This window comes from Taudactylus pleione, unplaced genomic scaffold (assembly GCF_031769625.1).
Source record: "Taudactylus pleione unplaced genomic scaffold, aTauple2 ptg000446l, whole genome shotgun sequence".
In the NCBI taxonomy this organism is placed as follows: domain Eukaryota; kingdom Metazoa; phylum Chordata; class Amphibia; order Anura; family Myobatrachidae; genus Taudactylus; species Taudactylus pleione.
In genome coordinates, this window is record NW_028284848.1 from 1768783 (window position 1) to 1789218 (window position 20436).

The 20436-nt window shown below is 44.6% G+C and overlaps 1 protein-coding gene across 1 annotated transcript in view; it reads right to left on the bottom strand.

The window, feature by feature from the left end:
• Positions 1-20436, bottom strand: part of KIF5B (kinesin family member 5B) — a 66186-nt gene that overhangs the window by 38562 nt on the left and 7188 nt on the right. Inside the window, exon 2 of the mRNA XM_088447963.1 lies at positions 1903-1990. Within this exon, the coding sequence (XP_088304089.1) occupies positions 1903-1990 (88 nt within the window). The remainder of the gene's footprint in view (positions 1-1902; positions 1991-20436) is intronic.

The following is a 20436-nucleotide window of genomic DNA, read 5'->3' on the forward strand; positions in this document are numbered from 1 at the left end:
GATTAACTCAGCCTATAAATAAAAGGCAATACCATTGAACGTTGTCATTTGTATGTATTGTCCATATACAATTACAAGCACACATACATACTCCTCACTTAACAACCTACCTGTTAAGCGACCGTTTGGACTTGCGACCGGTTCTCCGACCGGCTAATTGTGGCTTGTACTGGGACAAAAAGAGACAGACTGCTGCGAGGAGGGACCGTGGCTGTGGCGCAGGACACACAGGAGACCTTGCCTCCCATGAAAGAAAGGACGGACGGGATGTGGCACACTCTCGGAGGAGGTGGGGCACACACAGGCATGCGTCATCCTCAACATGGGTCCTACTGCTTCCCGGCAACTATACGTCCTCGCTTAACGACCGATTTGTTTAACGACCGAGTCGTAGGAACGAAGCTCGGTCGTTAAGTCATATATAGCCAGGCATTAAGATCACATTGATCATACTGGTCATCATATGGTAACTATCAAATTGCGCTTGTGTCAAATGCTCCATTTCTGACCTAAATCACAGGGTGTGGCTGTTTGAGAACCGAGGGTTACACAGTATTAATGTTACAGAATGTTGTGATCTTAATCTTTTTTTGCACTATATAGAAACTCCTTTTTTCAATGGAGGGAAAGAGATCACATGAATACAGTATCTCCGCTTCCTGGTTGCAGACACTACCCCTTCTAGCATCAGGTCACTGCCCCTGCAGCATGCAGCCCTGACCTCACAAATCACACAGGTCACTACAAGATCAGTCTGAAACACACTGTGTAGCTGGGAACATTCCAATCCACTGATTGACAAGTTCTTCCAACCCTGGGAGATGCAGATTGGAGAAGATGACCCTAGTAAAATGCACCTTTTAAAACAGGAATTTCTATTAGGAGAGTTTGATAAAGACTACACTGGCTTCGAGTACAGCCTTCATTTTACCCCATTCACATGTGTGCACTGGAGCAAGGATGGTGCACTATATATGTTTTATTGTTGTGTTAATGGGGATAATACAGATCTTTACGGATAATGCAGAGTGGGCTGGTGCATCATATGTGCAACATCAGTGTGGGTAATATAGGCTACTGGGCACCAGAAGAGGAGTAGAGCTGGAGTAGTGTGTGTGTGTAATGTCACTGGGGTTACAAGGAAGTATAGGTCAGTGGAGGTAGAGCTGGGGTAGCGTGTGTGTGTGTGTGTGTGAATATAAATATATATATATATATATATATATATTTATAGATCATAGCTGCCACTCTTTCCCATATATAATTTAACTGCCTGGGTGCTCTCAGTACAGCATAGGATACTGTGTCTAAGATAGCCACGGCACTCTCAGGACATGTACATACAGCAATAACTTCAGGTGGGACGTTACGAAGGTTGAAATAAATTGAAATGTTAAGAATGAAGGTGTTTCTCACCTGAAACTTCAGCTATGGCACTCACAGGACTCAAACATATATGGCTGATGGCCATATTAACAATATGGGGTAATGGGATGGCATGCGTCAGTGATCCAAGAGACATATGGGACATCTGAGGAGATGTGGGGGATCTGGTGGGCATATTAGGGGTATGTAGGGTGATCTTATGCCATGTGGGATGATGTGAGGGACCTTAAAGGACACATGGAGAGGCCAGGGTGTAGTTAAGGAACATGTGGAGAGGTCTGGTGGCTATTTAATAATAAATTATGATGGGACTCAAACAATGAAATAAAACCCTAAAATCTTTAAATGATGAGTCCCCGGTACCCATATAATTTTCACCTCAGTGCGATCACTGAATGAATGAAAATTATATATAATATATATAATATATATATATATATATATATATATACATACATACATACACACACACATTTTAGAGTAAGTATTAAAAAAAATAAATAAATTAGATATTACCTTTAACAATTGCTTTTGCGCAGGCATTGTAAACTTGTTCTTGTGATGTGCTCGACTGGAACACACGGTCAAAGGCATAAGGCTTGGTCTGAAAGACAAAAACCCGGCACACGAATTACAAACACATTAAAATATACATGTAAAATAAAAACAACAATGAATGGCCTATTCCCACTTATGTCCTGAAAGTGTCTGATTAATGGGACACAGCAGTTATACAAGATGCACTCATATGGGCCAGTGTGAAAATGTGCCACGTATGTCAGCTGAGACCAATCTCACCTGTTTCCATTACAAATGCATTGGAAGTGACACATTGTGAGCTGCTAAGGTAAGCAGGGATTCTTGCACTATGCTCTCCCATACAAACAACCTTTAACAAGCGTAATGCTATAAAATGATGTGTAGAGTAGCTGTGGCACTACCCATAAAGCCTAACACTGGCAAAGGGTAAAGAGTATGAATGGGCAGCCATAATGTTAAAGTCTAACTTTATACAGGTTGAGTCTCCCATATCCAAAATGCTTGGGACCAGGGGTATTTTGGATAACGGAATAATACGTATTTTTAAATAATTGCATTGCATAAGGATATATCTTAGGAATAGGACCCAAATATACACACAGAATGCATTCTATGTGTTATATACACACAGCCTGCAGGTCATTTTATACAATATACTCAATTTTGTGGTTCAGACAAAGTTTGCGTATAGAAATTAAATTCATTTATGTTTCATATACACCTTACACACACAGCCTGAAGGTCATTTTATACAAGATTTGTAATAATTTGGGCCTTAGACAAAGTTTGTGTACATTGAACCATCAAAAGGTTTCATTATCTCAGTCATGCCAAAATTATTCCGTATTTTGGAATATTCCGTAATATTTGGATATGGGAGACTCAACCCAGCAATAGAATAAAATAATAATCTCCTTATAGGTGTCTAGGAACACTGCCTCATGCCCGAGTGATCTCAACACATACTGGTAAATTGAAATAAGCTTTTTTTCATCAATATAGGTTTAGCCTACAAAACTGCTCCCACAATGGTGTGTAGGAGACTGATGCACTTTTAACCACTTGCCGGGCATGGTCGTATCAGATACGACCATACCATACCGCCTGCTGCCTCCCCCTGCCACTCACCCCCCCTCTTCACTGATCAGCCCGGCGCTGCTCCTTGCAGACGCCGGGCTATTACTATGAAAGGAGCCGATGCTCCAGTGTAACCCCGCGCTGCCGGGGAAGAGAACAGGCAGCCTCCGTCTGCTCCCTCCCAGCCACTTACCCCCCCTCTTCACTGATCAGCCCGGCGCTGCTCCTTGCAGACGCCGGCTATTACTATGAAAATTACTGTTAAATGAGTTTTATATAACTCTTAAGTAGTTTTAAAGTGTTTAACGTTCAAATTCATGGATTTGAAAAAAATTGCTATTTTTATGATATACTATGTTTCAAAATAGATAAAAAAACAGGAAAAAAAAAAAGGATTCTCTTTAAAACTTATTCGACACAATTTTATTAATTAGATGTTCTTAACCTAATTCAATCATAAAAAAAAAAAAACGACAATTTTGGAGCGGTTTTTGGAAAAAGAATTAGTCAGTTAAGTGGTTAAAGAAACGTAGAAGGCAGAGAATGTGCCCAGATACTTGCCTAGCGGTAAAGGGAACACAGACACATTACAGTGATTAGAGAAAGGGGCAGGATGTGCCAGCCAACATTTCTTATCATAACTAACATTGTGTGAAAAACATTAAGCAATTACAAGAGAATCAAAACACTATGAAATACTTGAATAGTCTGTTTTCAGTTCTTTATGGCAGAAAAAGAGACCAGATCGCTCTGCCTATTTATAAAGGACACCGCAATCCAGCCCTCAGAATATACTAGGATGGCACACTTTTCTTTTCCATACTGTGGGCAATGAACTAGTCTGAACAAGAGGATAACCATCTCACACAGCGAGGGGGCTGTGCATTTTTCTAGGAGAATACCAAACCCCATTAAACAGCATAGGTAAACAAAAAAACAAAAAAAACAGGATATTATACTATTTTTCACCTTACACAAAGTGAGGCTAAGCTGTACGGAGGCTCATCTAATATTTATAAAAGATTCCAGCCACTGTAAAATGCACCTGAATCATCCATGACTGGCTACTGGGTGAAACAACCACCAAAGACATACTGAGGAGAAATTCAATTACTGGCAATGAGCTGCTAAGCATCACCACATTGCTCAGCTGCACATCTATCAGCCAGCTACCCCCGACGTAGCAAGTTTACCAGCGCACCACTATAAGGTGTGAGGGCAGACTTGCCATGTGCAAGTCTGGAACGGCACATTGCATCCATTCCTCCAGATTGAGCCAACCTTTGCGTGCTTTGCTCTAGTATTTAAGAAAACAGCTTATTCTGGATCAATATTGCCATAGGTAAAAAAAGCTACATACAGCTCCTATAGCCAAAGGCTAAATATCAGAAGGATCGCTAAAGGCATATTATGCACTTATTTACTTCAAATACAATCAGATAATAGATTTTATTTATTCATTGCAACCAATACGGAAAATAAAACCTTAAGATATGTTGCAGGGTATTTTTAGAAACACTATTAGAACACACAGCTAACGTGTTTTCACCATAGACAAATGGTGAGCTATAATTATACAATCACTCATTATATAAAGCACATGCATATGACAAATGTTTAACAGCCACATACTGAAATGTTGAAGCAGACTGATTACCAGACTTGGGCATGAGAGCACTGTTAATTCACCAACCTCGGTACCTCTGTAACATGAACTGTAGTTAACTGGAGCCCACCCAAAGTACCTGTAGGTATTCCTTGGCTCATAAGACCTGCAAAATCATTTACTTTATTTTCTGCAATATTTTTCCTCTGTACTGTGCAATGGTGAAAGAAAACAACCAATTAAAAACAGATCACTTTACAAATAGAACTGCCAAGAGAAATTAATTGCTGAATTTAACAATCTGCTGGATCTAGGAGGTACATCATTAATTACCATTACAAACGTATATTTATTGTGAACTATTGCATCTTACTACATATATACATGTGGCGGGTTAGAATGTTCCTCAGCTGTCAGAACAATCTTCTTTATAGAGTGATTTTATTTTTATAAATTATCTGTAGCAATGTTCTTTCCTATACAGTACTACTAAAAAAGTAGTTAATTTATAAAGCGCTTTGTAAAATAAAGTAACGTAGATAATGGATTTCTGAGAAAGTCTGCAGCTCAATCCAAATGAGGACTTAAGGCTAAGGACACACTGTGCAATAATAAGGACAAGCAACCAATTTCCGGCTGCTCGGCCTGATTATTGAACAGTGTGTACACAGCACCCAGGGCAGACCATCATCAAGAACAGTGTGTACACAGCACCCAGGGCAGACCATCATCAAGAACAGTGTGTACACAGCACCCAGGGCAGACCATCATCAAGAACAGTGTGTACACAGCACCCAGGGCAGACCATCATCAAGAACAGTGTGTACACAGCACCCAGGGCAGACCATCATCAAGAACAGTGTGTACACAGCACCCAGGGCAGACCATCATCAAGAACAGTTGGATCTGCTCATGTGATCTGGCCTGCTGCTCTGCAATTATCCAAATGATGCGCCAAGATTATGCACGTTTTGTAGTGTGTACATGATTTGTCCGACATCTCTGCCCGATAGTTCATTTAAAAGGTCACCTCTGACAATCTTTCAGGTATGTACCTAGCTTAAGGTTGAGAAGTGGAATCAATTGCCAACATTCTTGTTGGCAGCATATGCAGAATAGTACTACACTGGGGAAATTCCAGTTAGCATGTACTACTAGCCTTGTAAATCCAAGTCTCAGTTTAAAAAGTCATGTCTACCATTCAATATCCATATAGTGTAAGCAACACAAGTGGCATTCAAATAACAGCTCCATTCTCTTCCCATAATGCCTGTTAATCAGCTTTGGCCAGGCAAACTAAAGGCGCCATTTCTGGAATGCAGAATTATTGGCCAGCTCATCATTACAAAGTACAGCTCAATCACCACGATCAACTGCTCTTCAATGGTAAGCTGTGCATTACTCTTGCACTCCATTGATATTACTCCTAAACCAGGGGGGAGAAGGCAGAGGCGGCCAAACTTTGGGATATCAGGACCACAAGGGGGACACAATCTATTTTCAGGGTCTCTTGATTGTCTGATCTGCAATATGTTCAATCAATTACCTATTCAGTACACTATTTGGGATACCAGTTTAACAAAAATGGTTGAGCACCAATGATTAATTTTAAGGAGGAGATCTGTGTAAGGAGGAATACTATATGAAAAGAGATTTACCAAGGACAGGAATTCCCTTCAATGTACTATATTTATGTACTTATTTTTGGTCTGTGCTCCGTTCTGTTCTAGTTGAAAACTACAAGTCACTAAAAAAAAAAAAAAAACCTTTTACACTACTCTAAAAAAATTAGATGCAATTTAAAATGAGGATAAAATATGATATGTGACAGACAGCAATAGAAACACAAATCCAGCAGAAATAAAAAGAAAACCTATAAAAGTTTTGGTGCAACTTAAACATGCAACTCATTCAGCAAGGAGGTTCCTATAAAACATGTCTCCTAAACAGTATGTGCGTGCAATGTCAAAAGCTACTTACATAACTACAAATCACTGGAATGGCCAGGTCCAAAAAGCTTTCACAAAACATATTATACATTATAAAAACAAGAGATATGGTAAGAACTTACCTTTGTTATCTCTGTTTCTACGAAGTCCATAGGGTCCACAGGGTTGACCTTGGGGTATAGCTGGATCTGGATCCATGGGCACCACGCAGTTAAAGCTTTAGCTGCTCCCAGGATGCACTTGGGTCCGTCCTCCTCTATACCCCGCCCCCGGCCACAGCACCTCAGTTGGTAAGCAGCCAAGGCCGGAGGAGGAGACTAAACAGAGAGAAGGAAGACTGGAACACACAAGAAACCATACTCACAGAAATGGGAGACGGAAAACCGGTGACCAGCCACACAGCCCATTTGAAGCCAGGTGCGTCAGGGCGGGCGCCCTGTTGACCCTATGGACTTCGTAGAAACAGAGATAACAAAGGTAAGTTCTTACCATATCTCTTGTTTTCTACTTCAGGGTCCATAGGGGGTCCACAGGGTTGACCTTGGGGATGTCCCAAAGCAGTATAACTAAGGGCGGGGACGCTCCTGTGCTGAAAGGAGTACCCGGCGCCCAAAGGATGCATCCTGAGAGGCAAAGGTGTCAAACGCATAGAACCTCAAAAACGTTTGAATTGAAGACCAAGTGGCCGCCTTACACAGCTGAACAGCAGAAGCGCCACGTCTAGCAGCCCAAGAGGGACCCACAGAACGAGTGGAATGAGCCTTAACAGAGGCTGGCACAGGTAAGCCCTCCTGTGCATAAGCCTCACAAATAACGGAACGAAGCCAACGGGCTAACGTTTGTTTGTTGGCAGGCCAACCCCTCTTGTGAAAACCAAAGAGGATAAACAAGGAATCAGACTTCCTAACCGAAGCCGTCCGGTCTACATAAATTCTAAGCGCCCGGACCACATCTAAGGAAGTCTCACCAGCTGAAAGATCAGGGGACTGAAAAGCTGGCACAACAAGTTCCTGATTAATATGGAACTTCGAGACCACTTTGGGCAAAAACTCAGGACGAGTGCAGAGCACCGCTCTGTCCTGGTGAAAAATCAGGAAAGGAGGGCGACAGGAAAGCGCCCCCAATTCAGACACCCTCCTGGCCGAAGCAATTGCCAGGAGAAAAACCGTCTTAAATGTCAGCCACTTGAGCTCCACCGCCTCAAGAGGCTCAAACGGAGGACCCTGCAGGACCCGTAGCACCACCGCCAAGTCCCAAGGAGCCACAGGAGGCACAAAGGGAGGCTGGATCCTGAGAACACCTTGGAAAAAGGTGTGAACGTCTGGTAGTATTGCAATCCGCCGTTGAAACCACACGGACAAGGCGGACACATGAACCTTCAGAGATGCAAGGCGTAAGCCGAGATCCAATCCTGACTGAAGAAATTCCAAGATCCTAGAAACTCGGAACACCTGAGGATCATAATGTCTGGACTCACACCACTGAAAGTAAGTGTGCCACACTCTGTGATAAATCCGTGCTGAAGCAGGCTTGCGTGCCCTGAGCATGGTACCAATAACCGAACTGGAGAAGCCCCGAGACCTCAAGACGGCTGTCTCAAGAGCCACGCCGTCAAAGACAGCCGACCCAGATCCGGGTAAAGGCAGGGCCCCTGAGACAACAGGTCCCGACGCTGAGGAAGAAGGTACGGAGCGTCGATGGAGAGGCTCCTGAGATCGGAGTACCAAGGACGTCTGGGCCACGCCGGAGCTACCAGCACGAGCATGCCGCCGTCCTGCTTGAATTTCCGCAGAACCCGAGGAAGCAGGGATATCGGAGGAAACAGATACGCCAGGTGAAATGTCCATTTCACCGACAGCGCGTCCACCAGACTTGCACCTGCGTCTCTTGTCCTTGACCCGTAAACGGGCAACTTGTGATTGTGACGGGAGGCCATCAAGTCCAGCTCCGGCAGTCCCCACCTGTCCACGAGTAGCTGAAACACCTCTGGGTGAAGCGACCATTCCCCGGGATGCACGTCGTGACGGCTGAGGCAGTCCGCCTCCCAATTGAGGACTCCGGGGATGAAGACCGCCGAGATCGCTGGAATGTGACCCTCCGCCCAAGTCAGGATACGAGACACCTCCGACATCGCTGCCTGACTGCGAGTTCCGCCTTGGTGATTGATATACGCCACCGTGGTGGCGTTGTCGGACTGCACCTGTACCGCCCTTCCGTGAAGAGCGGGGCCGGACGACTGCAGGGCCCTGAATACTGCCCGCAGTTCCAGGATGTTGATGAGGAGAAGTGCTTCTTCCGCTGACCAACGACCCTGAAGCGACAAAGAGCCGGTCACTGCCCTCCAACCCCGGAGACTGGCATCCGTCGTGAGCAGGACCCAGTCCGGGATCCAAAATGGGCGCCCCTCGACCAGATGAGCTGTCTGAAGCCACCAAGCCAAAGACAGCCGAACGTCCGGAGACAACACCAGCACCTGAGAGCGGATCCGGTGAGGTAACCCGTTCCATTCTGATAGAATCAGCCCTTGCAGGGGCCGGGAATGGAACTGGGCAAATTCCACCATGTCGAATGTCGACACCATGGACCCCAGAACTCTCATAGCCGAATGGACCGACAGGCGGCAACGGCTCAGGCAACTGCGTATCCGCAGCTGTAGGGAGGCGACCTTCTCCGGAGTCAGGAAGATCCTTTGCTGACGCGAATCCAGCAGGGCTCCCAAATGAACCATCCGCTGTGATGGAATCAGGGAGGACTTTTTCCAATTTATCAACCACCCGTGTGCTTGCAGGCAAGCGATCGTCAGGTGGAGATGTTGAAGCAGTACCTCCGGGGAGCTCGCCAGCAACAGGAGGTCGTCCAGGTACGGCAGCAGCCGTACATTCTGGTTCCGAAGATGTGCGGCCATGACCGCCATAATCTTCGTGAACACCCTCGGTGCCGTGGAGAGACCAAAGGGTAGCGCCCGGAACTGATAGTGGTGTTGAAGGATAGCGAACCTCAGATACCGCTGGTGTGAAGATGCTATCGGAACATGGAGGTAGGCGTCCTGGATGTCCAGGGACACCATGTAATCCCCCGGTTCCATCGCCAGAATGATGGAACGTAACGTTTCCATCCTGAACTTGGGAACTCTGAGGAATTTGTTCAGAGACTTCAAGTTGAGGATAGGGCGATGAGAACCATTGGGTTTCTGCACCAGAAACAGAGACTAATAATACCCCGTCCCTCGTTGTGATAGAGGAACGGGAACAATGACCCCTGCTTTCAGCAAGGACTCTATAGCCTCCTGAACCTGTAACGCCTTGGTCTTGTCCTGAGAAGGACTTGTGCAGAAAAACTGGTGGGGTGGTCTGTGCCGAAAAGACAGGGCGTACCCCTGGGAGACCACTTCTCGAACCCAGGCATCCGTGGTGGTATTGTGCCAGCACTGGGCAAATAGAAGAAGTCGGCCTCCCACTCTGAGGTCCCCCAGAGGGAGGCCCGTCCCATCAGGCCGCAGGTTTATCTTCCTGCTTGGAAGAAGGGCGCCGAGCACTCCAGGCTTGCTTCTTGGGTTTAGAGGCCGTCTTACTCGCAGACTGTCTCGGGAAGGACTGACCTTTCGCCTTACCCTGAACCCGAAAGGAACGAAAAGCCGAACTCCGAACCTTAGCAGGCAGTGCCGCCGAAGGGAGGAAGGCCGACTTGGATTTAGCCAGGGTGTCCACTATTTTGTCCAAGTCCGGACCAAATAGTAATTCCCCATTGAAAGGTAAGGCCTCCAGACCTTTCTTTGAATCAGAGTCCGCTCTCCAGGACCGCAACCATAAGGATCGGCGGGCAGACACCGCTGCAGCAGATACCCGCGAGGTCAGCAGACTAGCATCTAAAGAAGCTTCTCCAATGTAAGAAACAGCGTCCCTCATTTGTCCCAACAACGCCCGCTGGACATCCGGAGCATCGTCCGGGAAGGTATCTTCCAATAATTGGCCCACCCCTCAATGGCCTTGGCCACCCAGGAGATGGCCATGGACGGTCGGGCCACCGCCCCGGAGAGGGAGTAAATAGACTTTAAGCAAGTCTCAACCTTCCTGTCCGTGGGATCCTTCAACGAGGATATCGACGGTAATGGTAAGGTGGCGCCCCGAGTTAAACGGGTGACATGGGAATCCACCGCCGGTGGAGTTTCCCATTTTTTACAATGTGCCTCAGGGAAGGGGTAATTAGAAGCCAACCGCTTCTGAGGAAGGAATCTCTTACTGGGCGCCTGCCAAGCTACCGCCATATGATCCGTCAACTGATCCGACAGGGGAAACACCGCAGAAGCCACCTTAGTTTTTTTGAAACTAGGAAACTTCGACTTAGGAACCGGTGCCTCATCCTCTATAAGAAGAATAGCTCGCACCGCCCTAACTAGTGCTCGCACATTAATGGACGACTTGGTATCCATTTCCTGGACCGAGGCATCCGAGTCAGTGTCATCAGGGACCTCCCCATCATCTGAGGAACCCTCTGAGTCCGATACCTGAGTAGCCCGTGTCATGAGTGGGCGTTTTGAAATCCTAGAAGGCATGTCAAACTGCAACATTGACTGAAAAGCCGAGGAAGCGGCCGCCAAATTTTGCACGGAGTTGGAGAGCACATCCACCCAGGGTGGAGGAGTCACCATAGGGGCCTGAAAAGGTACCACAGGCTGCTGCGGCACAGGGGAAGCCTGCATATACATAGGCAACCCCGCATAGGGACCCACCGACTGAGACCCAGGAGGACTCCGCAATAACTGCGGGACACCCGGGGAATGGGGGATGGTCGGCTGGGACAACGACCTAGTAGGGAGAGCAGTCGGGACCGACAGACGGTCCGCAACAGACACCAGCACTTGAGAAAACATCGCCCACGGTGGTTCCTGCGCCAGAGAAGGTCTGGATGGGCCAGGAGCCACCTGGCATCGACTACACAGGCCATCCTGTGACAAATCCTCCCTATCTACTCCTGCAGAACAGCGTCCGCAGGAGGCCAACACCGGAGCCACTGAGCGCTCAACCTCCTCGTCTGACATGACAGAATATATTATATATCTGGCACCAGGGTAGAAGTAAAACGCACTCACCGGTGTGCTGAACAACAGCCCACAATATGGCACTGAGTAGCACACAACTGTATGTGACGGACCTCACAAATACGTGATCTATATAAGTGAGGTCAGTAGAAACGCCCCTCCCCCACACACCTGTAGGGCTTGTAGGAGAAGTAAAGGGATAGGTATAAGCTGACAGTAAGTAGAAAATAAGCACAGACAGGCAGCACTAGCAAAAGTCACATACCATGCAGGAAGATATACTCACTGCACCTTTCCACTACAATCAACCTGCCCAGATTCAATGTCTGGGAGAGCTATAGTGCTGTGTACGCTGTCCTTAATCAGGGGAGAGGTACACAGGGGGACCGGTCCGCGTGCTCCCTGAAGATCTGCGCTGCCACTGTGAGAAAATGGCCGCTGGAGACCTCAGAGGAGGAGTGGCCGAGTAGCTGCAGCTCAGCGACGCCAGACTCCGTGCTGAAAGGCGCGCTGAGCTGAGGGGAGGAGCCGCTGACAGGGAAGGCTTCCTCCCCTGGGTAGCATATTAACCCCAGGGCTTGCCGGCATCCCGCTTGCCATATATCCCTGGTGGTCTAGTGGTCCCACGGGTTATTCCTCCTCAGAGGGGGAGCCCGCCGCCACCGCTAGCGGCCCCCGGTCTGTCCCCTAGGACCGGGGGCAAAGGACTGCATGTGCAGGCAAAACCTGCGAGCCGCCGCTAATCGGCAACTCGCGGCTTACCTTGTCCCCGGCGACTCCGGCAGCAGTCCAGGGAGGGACCCAGAGTCCGGCTAGTACGGACTCTGGCCTCCCGCCGCGATCCCCAGTGCAGTACTGGCGTCGCGGCGCCAGCGGGGAAGGAGAGCGGCAGCGTGGGCGTCTGCATAGACAGCCCGTCGCTGCCACACTAGAGCCTCTGTTTTAAAATAAAAATCTAACAGGCTCTTTTTTTTTTTTTTTTTAAATAGAAAGCTTTTGGGGGCTGCTCCTGCAGCCCCCCTGCGCAGGTGACCCTACTCCGGCCGGGCACCAACTCAAACTGAGGTGCTGTGGCCGGGGGCGGGGTATAGAGGAGGACGGACCCAAGTGCATCCTGGGAGCAGCTAAAGCTTTAACTGCGTGGTGCCCATGGATCCAGATCCAGCTATACCCCAAGGTCAACCCTGTGGACCCCCTATGGACCCTGAAGTAGAAATGGTAACTATACAGCTTCAATTAAATCAGTTTATGCGGTTGAGGAGTATGAGACTGTGCCTGCAGGGTAAACCCATGCTGTTTGGCATCCAAAACAAAGCCATGCTGCTCTCACAGTAACAAAGCTGCGTTTCATTATAGTGCCTGAACTTCATTCCTCTGTCTGTTAAAACAGTGTTCAAAACGTCATAAATAACTCCATTCCAAACACATACGCATTATATTAATATATATGTAGCTTCCGGGATGAGTGCCCTGAGCAATTCAATTGCCCTCGTGAGATGCAAGCAGAAATTCGTGCTAACTAGTGACTTGGGGCCAGTCGCAGTGTTCCTGTATTCAGTAACAGCATTGCGCCTGGCAGATAAGTCAGATAATGCAGTTTACAGTGACCAAGTTCTGGGCATTAGTTGCGGTAAACTGCATCTCTCGACATGCCGGGCACATCCTGGAAGCTACATCCCCTCGCTTCTAATTGAACTCCCCCCCAATGATCTAGAAGAGCACTGAGGGATACAATGAAGAAAAAAAAAAGTCCCATCCCTTGTGATGGCCGAGGGCACATTATATGAAAGGAGGATCGCTATAGATAGCCAGTAATTTAGCTGTCCTGATAGCCCCTAAGGTTTGGAAAGATATACATACCACAGAGAAGGAATTAATGCCATAGTAAGTACAGCTCACCAACGCTCCAGTGCCCACAAGCTGCTTTCTCTGAGAAATAGGTTAGCTGACCCAACAAATAGCAAATAACTAATATGCAACTGAAGCAGCTATTTGCTATCTAAATAACTGATCATGTAAAAATGCACCAAGAGTGAGAGCTCCAATGCTTAAAAAGAGCAGTGTCTATTTTGTTAACTCCTCCATTCGGGAGCATCCTGACAGTCAGGCTGTAGACAGTCACAATACAGACATCAGCATCTCGACTGTCAGAATCCAGACAGATTGAGGTGGTATTAGGGGGTGATACAATTCTGCAGGAGTTGAATAGCACCAGGAAGTTGGTCCCAGAACTATTTAATTCAGCGCACAGTTTAGTCCAATACTTACACGTTAAGATGGAGAATGCCGGTTCTCGCTGCTTAACCTGGGTGTTTAATCGCGAGTACCAGCATTCTCCAAATAAGGTGCTGGCCGAGAGGCTTTTAGGGCTGCGCTAAGCCACAAACTAAAAAATTGTTTAGTTGCCCTAACAGCATGGTCAAATGAATAGCTGCGGGAGCTCCATCCCATCTCTATTATAACTCCAACTGAAGTGAGGGGTGGGTTAGGGAAAGTTATAATACTTACAGAAAACATCCTTTAAAAGTAAATCTTTAAATGGTGCAGTTTACCTTGTACAGTTGATTGTGCATGCAATAATGGGGGTGGTAGAAAAGGTACAGTTTAAGATGCCCATTTCTGAAGCTGCTCTTGAATAAGTCAGTCTAGCTCCAGCACTCTGGAAACACTCAGTCAACTGATCGTCCAATATATGTCAAGTAAAATGCAAACCTATATCTATATTAACCATTAGGAAATAAAAAATGTTTCCAACTACTTATAAATGGGCAAAATCCCACTTTTGGGAAGGGATTAAACAAACTGCACTTAAAATCACGTAACTGCAATAACAACACATCCAAAATTTTGCTCTTCAATATTAAAAAAAATGCCTCCATAGTGATCAGCAGCCTCTTGCTATGTTCCCTCTGTTTTATGTAAATGTGATCACCAGACAGACACGAACCACTTAGGGGGCCACATTGAAAGAGGGGACTCTCCTCTTTCAAATTAGCATGCCCCTGAGTTTATTGAAGCCAGGATGGAAGAGACAGTCCCTTATCCCTAGACATCATCATGATGTCTGCAGTGAAGAGATGTACTCTGGTGATCCCACATGATTACCAGAGAATAACTTCTCAGTGCTCATGAATGAAGATACATCCCTTTCAAATAAGAGTAGCCCAGAGTCTGTGGATGCCATGATGAGGAGACAGAGCAATTAATTCCTCCCCCCCGTTTCCTGGCTTAATAAAAGTACTGCAATTTGTATCCTGGAAGGGACAACTACTGGCTAATCAAGTATATTCAGATTAAAACTCCTTCATGCTGATTTGTGTCAACTTAAGCATGCACCCGATGGTGTGATGGAGACGATCATATCAAGGCGACATTTGGCACTCCAGACACTGGCACAGTACGCTCTACTTCTGTCACGCCACCTGCCACTCCATTCAGAGACCAACCATATCCTCCGATAAGCGAATATCTTCACACAGAGTTAGTTTCATGGCTAGCAGACATTACAATTCAACTATTAAGGTGATGCTAGTTATACACTTGGGACATCCTTGAACATAAATACTCTAAAGATTAGACATAACCTTGAAAACTGGAGGAGGCTTTAACCTATCAGGCTCAAATTGCAGAAAAAGATCAAGTATTTTTAAATAGGTGAACATGTGTACGGTGAATGAACACTTACTTTTTCTCCAAGTATAATAACATGTGTTCAAAAGCGAGTTTGCACCTCTGCACAAATTTCAAGGAAAATTAAATGTTTTCTTTTCTGATATTTCAAAACACTGTACACCAACCTCTCAGATTGTAAGACCTGATGAATTTACAGATAGGGGGCAATTCAATTGTTACAGTGGAATTTAGCTCCTAGTCCAAGTGCCCGGGAGCTATTCATTCATTACAGTGACCTGTCCAGGTGCTGCACTCATCTCGGATTTCTGCTCACACCCTCCTGATGTGCAAGCAGAAATCAGCAGTAAATACGGCTTCGGGGCTGGTCGCAAGTGCCGGGCATGCGTTCACTGCATCGTGTGTGGCAGTTAGCACAGGATAAGGTGCTTAACGCGGCTAATCTCAGTCACTCTCTTTTCCACGCGAGAATGCACAACACATGAGTTAATTGAATAGAAATTAAATAAGGCACTTGAATCCACAAAGTTACTGTCTGCAATTCAATTGTTTTAGACAACTTTACAAATAGGCACCCAACAGATCTATTAATTTTTTCTTCATTCAGGCGTCCATCAGTATTTACCACAGCTACAAGCACCGGGTTTAGCTGTGCATTGCGGCTATATCAGTCTAAAGAAGTGGTTAGGGAGCTCAAACAACCGTTTGGGCGCCCCAAAATTTTTACTTTGCATTAATTTCTTCTCTCACCTCAGGAGGATGCGAGAAGAAATGTGTGCCCCCCCCCCCACAGCTTTAGGTATCTGAACAGAGCAACAATTGAATTGCTCCATCGGGTGCCTATTCGTATAGATGCCCAGTGGGAGGCGTCAGAAACAATTGAATAGCCCCAACTGAGTCAATGACTGGTCAAAAAAAAAAAAAACATTGCTTGGGCCAACCTACTTTACAACTGTCCTATTATAAGGATATGCCCAGTTGAGTATCAATTGGTTTTTAGTAATCACTGCATTGTAATGGAACCACTGACCTCATGCATATCAACGGACCTATATATTGCTGCTCTGCAATTAATTGCTCTAGAGGAGAGTTGGCCTCAATGCAGATGATGTGGCATTATACCTGGGTAACCCAGTATAATCTTCAAGATGGGCATCTAAGATTATTCAGGAGGCATTAGCATACTTATAAACAAATCAATATTGGTTTCCCTTATTGCTGTAGATGCCCCACATCCATTACTTTTGAATAGTTGGGAGTATTCCAAATTTAAGTATTAGTATTATACATGACCGAAACAGTTTATTCCCTTTAATGTTGTTGCCTCACCTGGGATAAATATATTAAAAAAAAAAAAAAACAACTTAGATAAGATTCTTCTGTTGAGAATTAAGCAAAACAATCTGATCAAGACATAATTTAACATTGCAGGTTCTCAACTTTGACTGGTGACATCAGGCTTAGGTTGCATATCCCTGGAAATCATAATGATGGCCTGACCTTTCCTTACGTTCAAAATAAATGTTAAGCCATCAAAGTACTTTTGGCCTTGCAGCTTCGTCAACTTAAGTTGTATGTACTATTTTAAAGAAAGGAGGGGCCTCACCATTATCATCCTCAAATAACATTTTTACACAGGCACTGGGTGTGGGAAAGGACTAGATTAAGCCTTTTATCAGCCAAGACTGACTACTACATATCCTTATAGAACACTGCCAGGCTTATTTAGCTGAATAATGACACCTTGGAGGCCTGGAAAGGGAGTGGCATGTGGCACCTGAGTCAGGTAATAAGATATTTGATGGGCTGAAAATAAGAACCTCCCATCCTTTTGCTCCATTTCCCCTGATATACGCAGCTGCAGAATGCAATTTTGGATCTTATTTGTGTGCAGGCTTCACAAGTTTAAGAATTTGAGGTTCTCACAAAGAGCAATCTGTATTGCTCCTTTTCACCAATCTTGTCTGCTTATCTAGCGTGTGAAGTAGATACGATACCATTGCACCACTCAGACTGGCATGATGTGGTTGAGCTTCCATTGCCTTAGGGGCAGACACCCAAACACTACCTTCACCATCACAGTCCCCTTATTTCTGCACCCATAAAGGCGGACATGGGTGGCAGATGCTGTGCTACTCACATATTTCCCCTGCTCTGGACCTGCTAGACATGGGGTAGTTAACATGCCGCCCTCCAGCTGCTGTGGAACTACACATCCCAGCATGACCTACCTCAGTTTTGCCATTAGGGCATGTTGTAATGTGTAGTTCCACAGCAGCACCAAATAGGATTGTTTAAAAGAGATAAATTAAAAGTAAACAGGCCAAGATATTTCCCATTTTCATTATTTTAACAATTATATTTTCCAAGGTGAAACCTCTAGTAGATGATACAGGTTGAGTCTCCCATATCCCTAATGCTTGGGGGACAAGGGGTATTTTGGATAACAGCATATTCTGTATTTTGGAATATTTGCATACCATAATGAAATATCTTGGTAATGGGACCCAAATCTAAAAACACAGAATGCATTTATGTGTTATATACACCTTATACACACAGCCTGCAGGTCATTTTCAATAATTTTGTGGCTCACACAAAGTTTGTGTACATACATGAAATTCATATATGTTTCATATACACCTTATACACAAAGCTTGAAGGTAATTTTATACTTTATTTGTAATAATTTTGTGCCTTATACAAAGTTTGTGTACATTAAACCATCAAAAAGCAAAGGTTTCACTATCTCAATCGTGCTAAAAATATTCCGTGTTTCGGAATATTTGGATATGGGTGACTCAACCTGTACCAAAATTTTTTTATTTTTTTTTTCAAAATATAAAAAATACTTAGAATTTTGAGAAAATAAACATTTTGAAAATGTGCCAATTTTATTGAAACATACTGCTCTGTTATAGATCATATGAAAGCCCATATAAAAAAAAAAAATAGGTTTAAAATGAGACATTGCCCAACTCTCCTTCTCAATTAGGTGAGCTGCAAGTGCAATTTAAAAATAAATGTTAATAGCATATTTTTGGTAAAAAAAATGGCACCTTTAAAGGCATAACTTCAAAACCAGTGTACCTAACCCATAAATCTTAGGCGGATTTCCCCACACCCATACCACCATTTATTATAATCAAATTTAATTGAAATTATAGGAGGCGATTCAATTGATCAGGATGTTAATAGCTCCGGAATGTTGGTCCCGGAGCTATTCAATTTTAGTCCGACTATAATCAATTAAATCGAAAAATGCTGGTTCTCCACATTAAAGCAGGGTGAATATTGGCGAGCACGGGCATTTACCAACTAAAGTGCCGTCCGTGAGGCTGTTAGGGCTGTGAATAGACGGAAAACATTTTAGCTGGATTTCTACTCGCATCCTCAGGAGGGTGTGAGAAGAAGTCTTTAGCCGTCCTAACAGCACACTGAATTGAATAGCTCTGGGAGCTCCCTCCCGGCGCCATCAACAGCGCACTGCATTGAATCGCCCCCATAGATTGTAAAGTATAATATTTTCGAAAATGGTGTTTGATGTGGAACGACCCATTAAGTTAAACATAAACCTATAGATACACTAAACACACACACATATACATATACATATATATATATATATATATATATATATATATATATATATAGATCCACTTTGATCTTAATGGGCAGTATACAATTGTTTGAGTGTCCGATCTCCCGTCTAAAGTGACAGTAAATCACGGGGCGCTATTCAATTGATGCCCATTATCGCGCCCATAGAGGTCGGGTTTAGCCGTGTAAAACTGCTAACCCCGACCAAAGTGCTGGGTGGTCGCGAAAATTGCCGTTTTGGCGCCCAAACGGGTCAGTTTTCATCCATTTCAGCTTGCACACCCCGAGGGGTGCGAGCTGAAATGGTGCGCCAGCAGCTAATCGCATTGAACACAAAATGTATATTGATAAAGCGTTACAGACTACTCCTTTATATGCATACTATTGTGCGTAATCCATATTAACATCTGAATTTCAACAGATTTAATAAAATATGATGACAATTTTATTAGACAAGTTCTATTGAATATGGAACTTACATTATGCTGGCACAGAGGAGAGGTAACATCAGCATTGGCAAGTGAAAAAAAAAATCTACACATCCAGAAAATATATATTTTTGCAATTTAATCAGCAATTACATAAGGAGAACATAAACACTGACTAAGTGACTGTGTCATACATGTGTCAGTTGTGTTACACACAACTTGCTTAGTCAGGATTTAGTAGACACAATCACATTCTAACTCAAAGAAACACCCTTACCTTAAGAGAAATACCATAATCAAAAAGGTTAAACCGATTGTCTGTGTATGGAAAGTCAGCACAAAGTTTCCATTAGTCGCCGACCTTCCCCTTAAACTAGCACCAAAAATACTTCTAATGACAGGAGCCAATTAAAGAAATATTTAGCAGTATGTAAGAAAGAGAAGAGATTTAGTGCCAAGAAACAAATCGGATGCAGGGAAAGCGATCAGTAGGGGAGATGAGAGCTCACAAAAAGAGATCTAATAAATCAACACACATGCGTCACTGCTTCTATAACCGGCCTCTGTGTTAGCATTTGCTTTTAATAATAATGTCCTTCACAAAGGTATTTACAATATATCTGCAACACTATACAGATATTTAGCAAAGTCAAAATAATGTCCTTGAAAATGGATTGGCAGAAGGGTATGTACATATAGTGTACAGTTATTCCTCACAGAGCAACTGCCAACCAAGACCGCAGAGTACTACAAGTCACTGACAAAGGATGTTCATACTCTACAATAAGTACTCTGAGAACCCAGTACGTGGTCATATATATCTTTTTTACGCTTCATGAAAGAAAATTTACATGGGAAAAAAATAAGTAATACATATAGGGGCAGGTTAAATTAGCCACAGGGCAGCTTGCGTGTTGATCGCAGGTCTATAATTGAATATAGATCTGGGCACCTTACCAGGGGGAATAGACCGTGTGACAATCCGTGGCTAACTGCATCAGCACCATAGAATTTCACCAATTCTAGAGTGACACTTTTTGGCCATTTTGCCCGATGGACTAACAGGTAATGTCAACACAGTTCAAAATTGTGTGGCAAAATTGTGAACTCTATGGTGTATAGTGTGTACCCAGCTTAAAGGGGACATGCAGTACATACATCTCCCATACATACAGTAGCCAC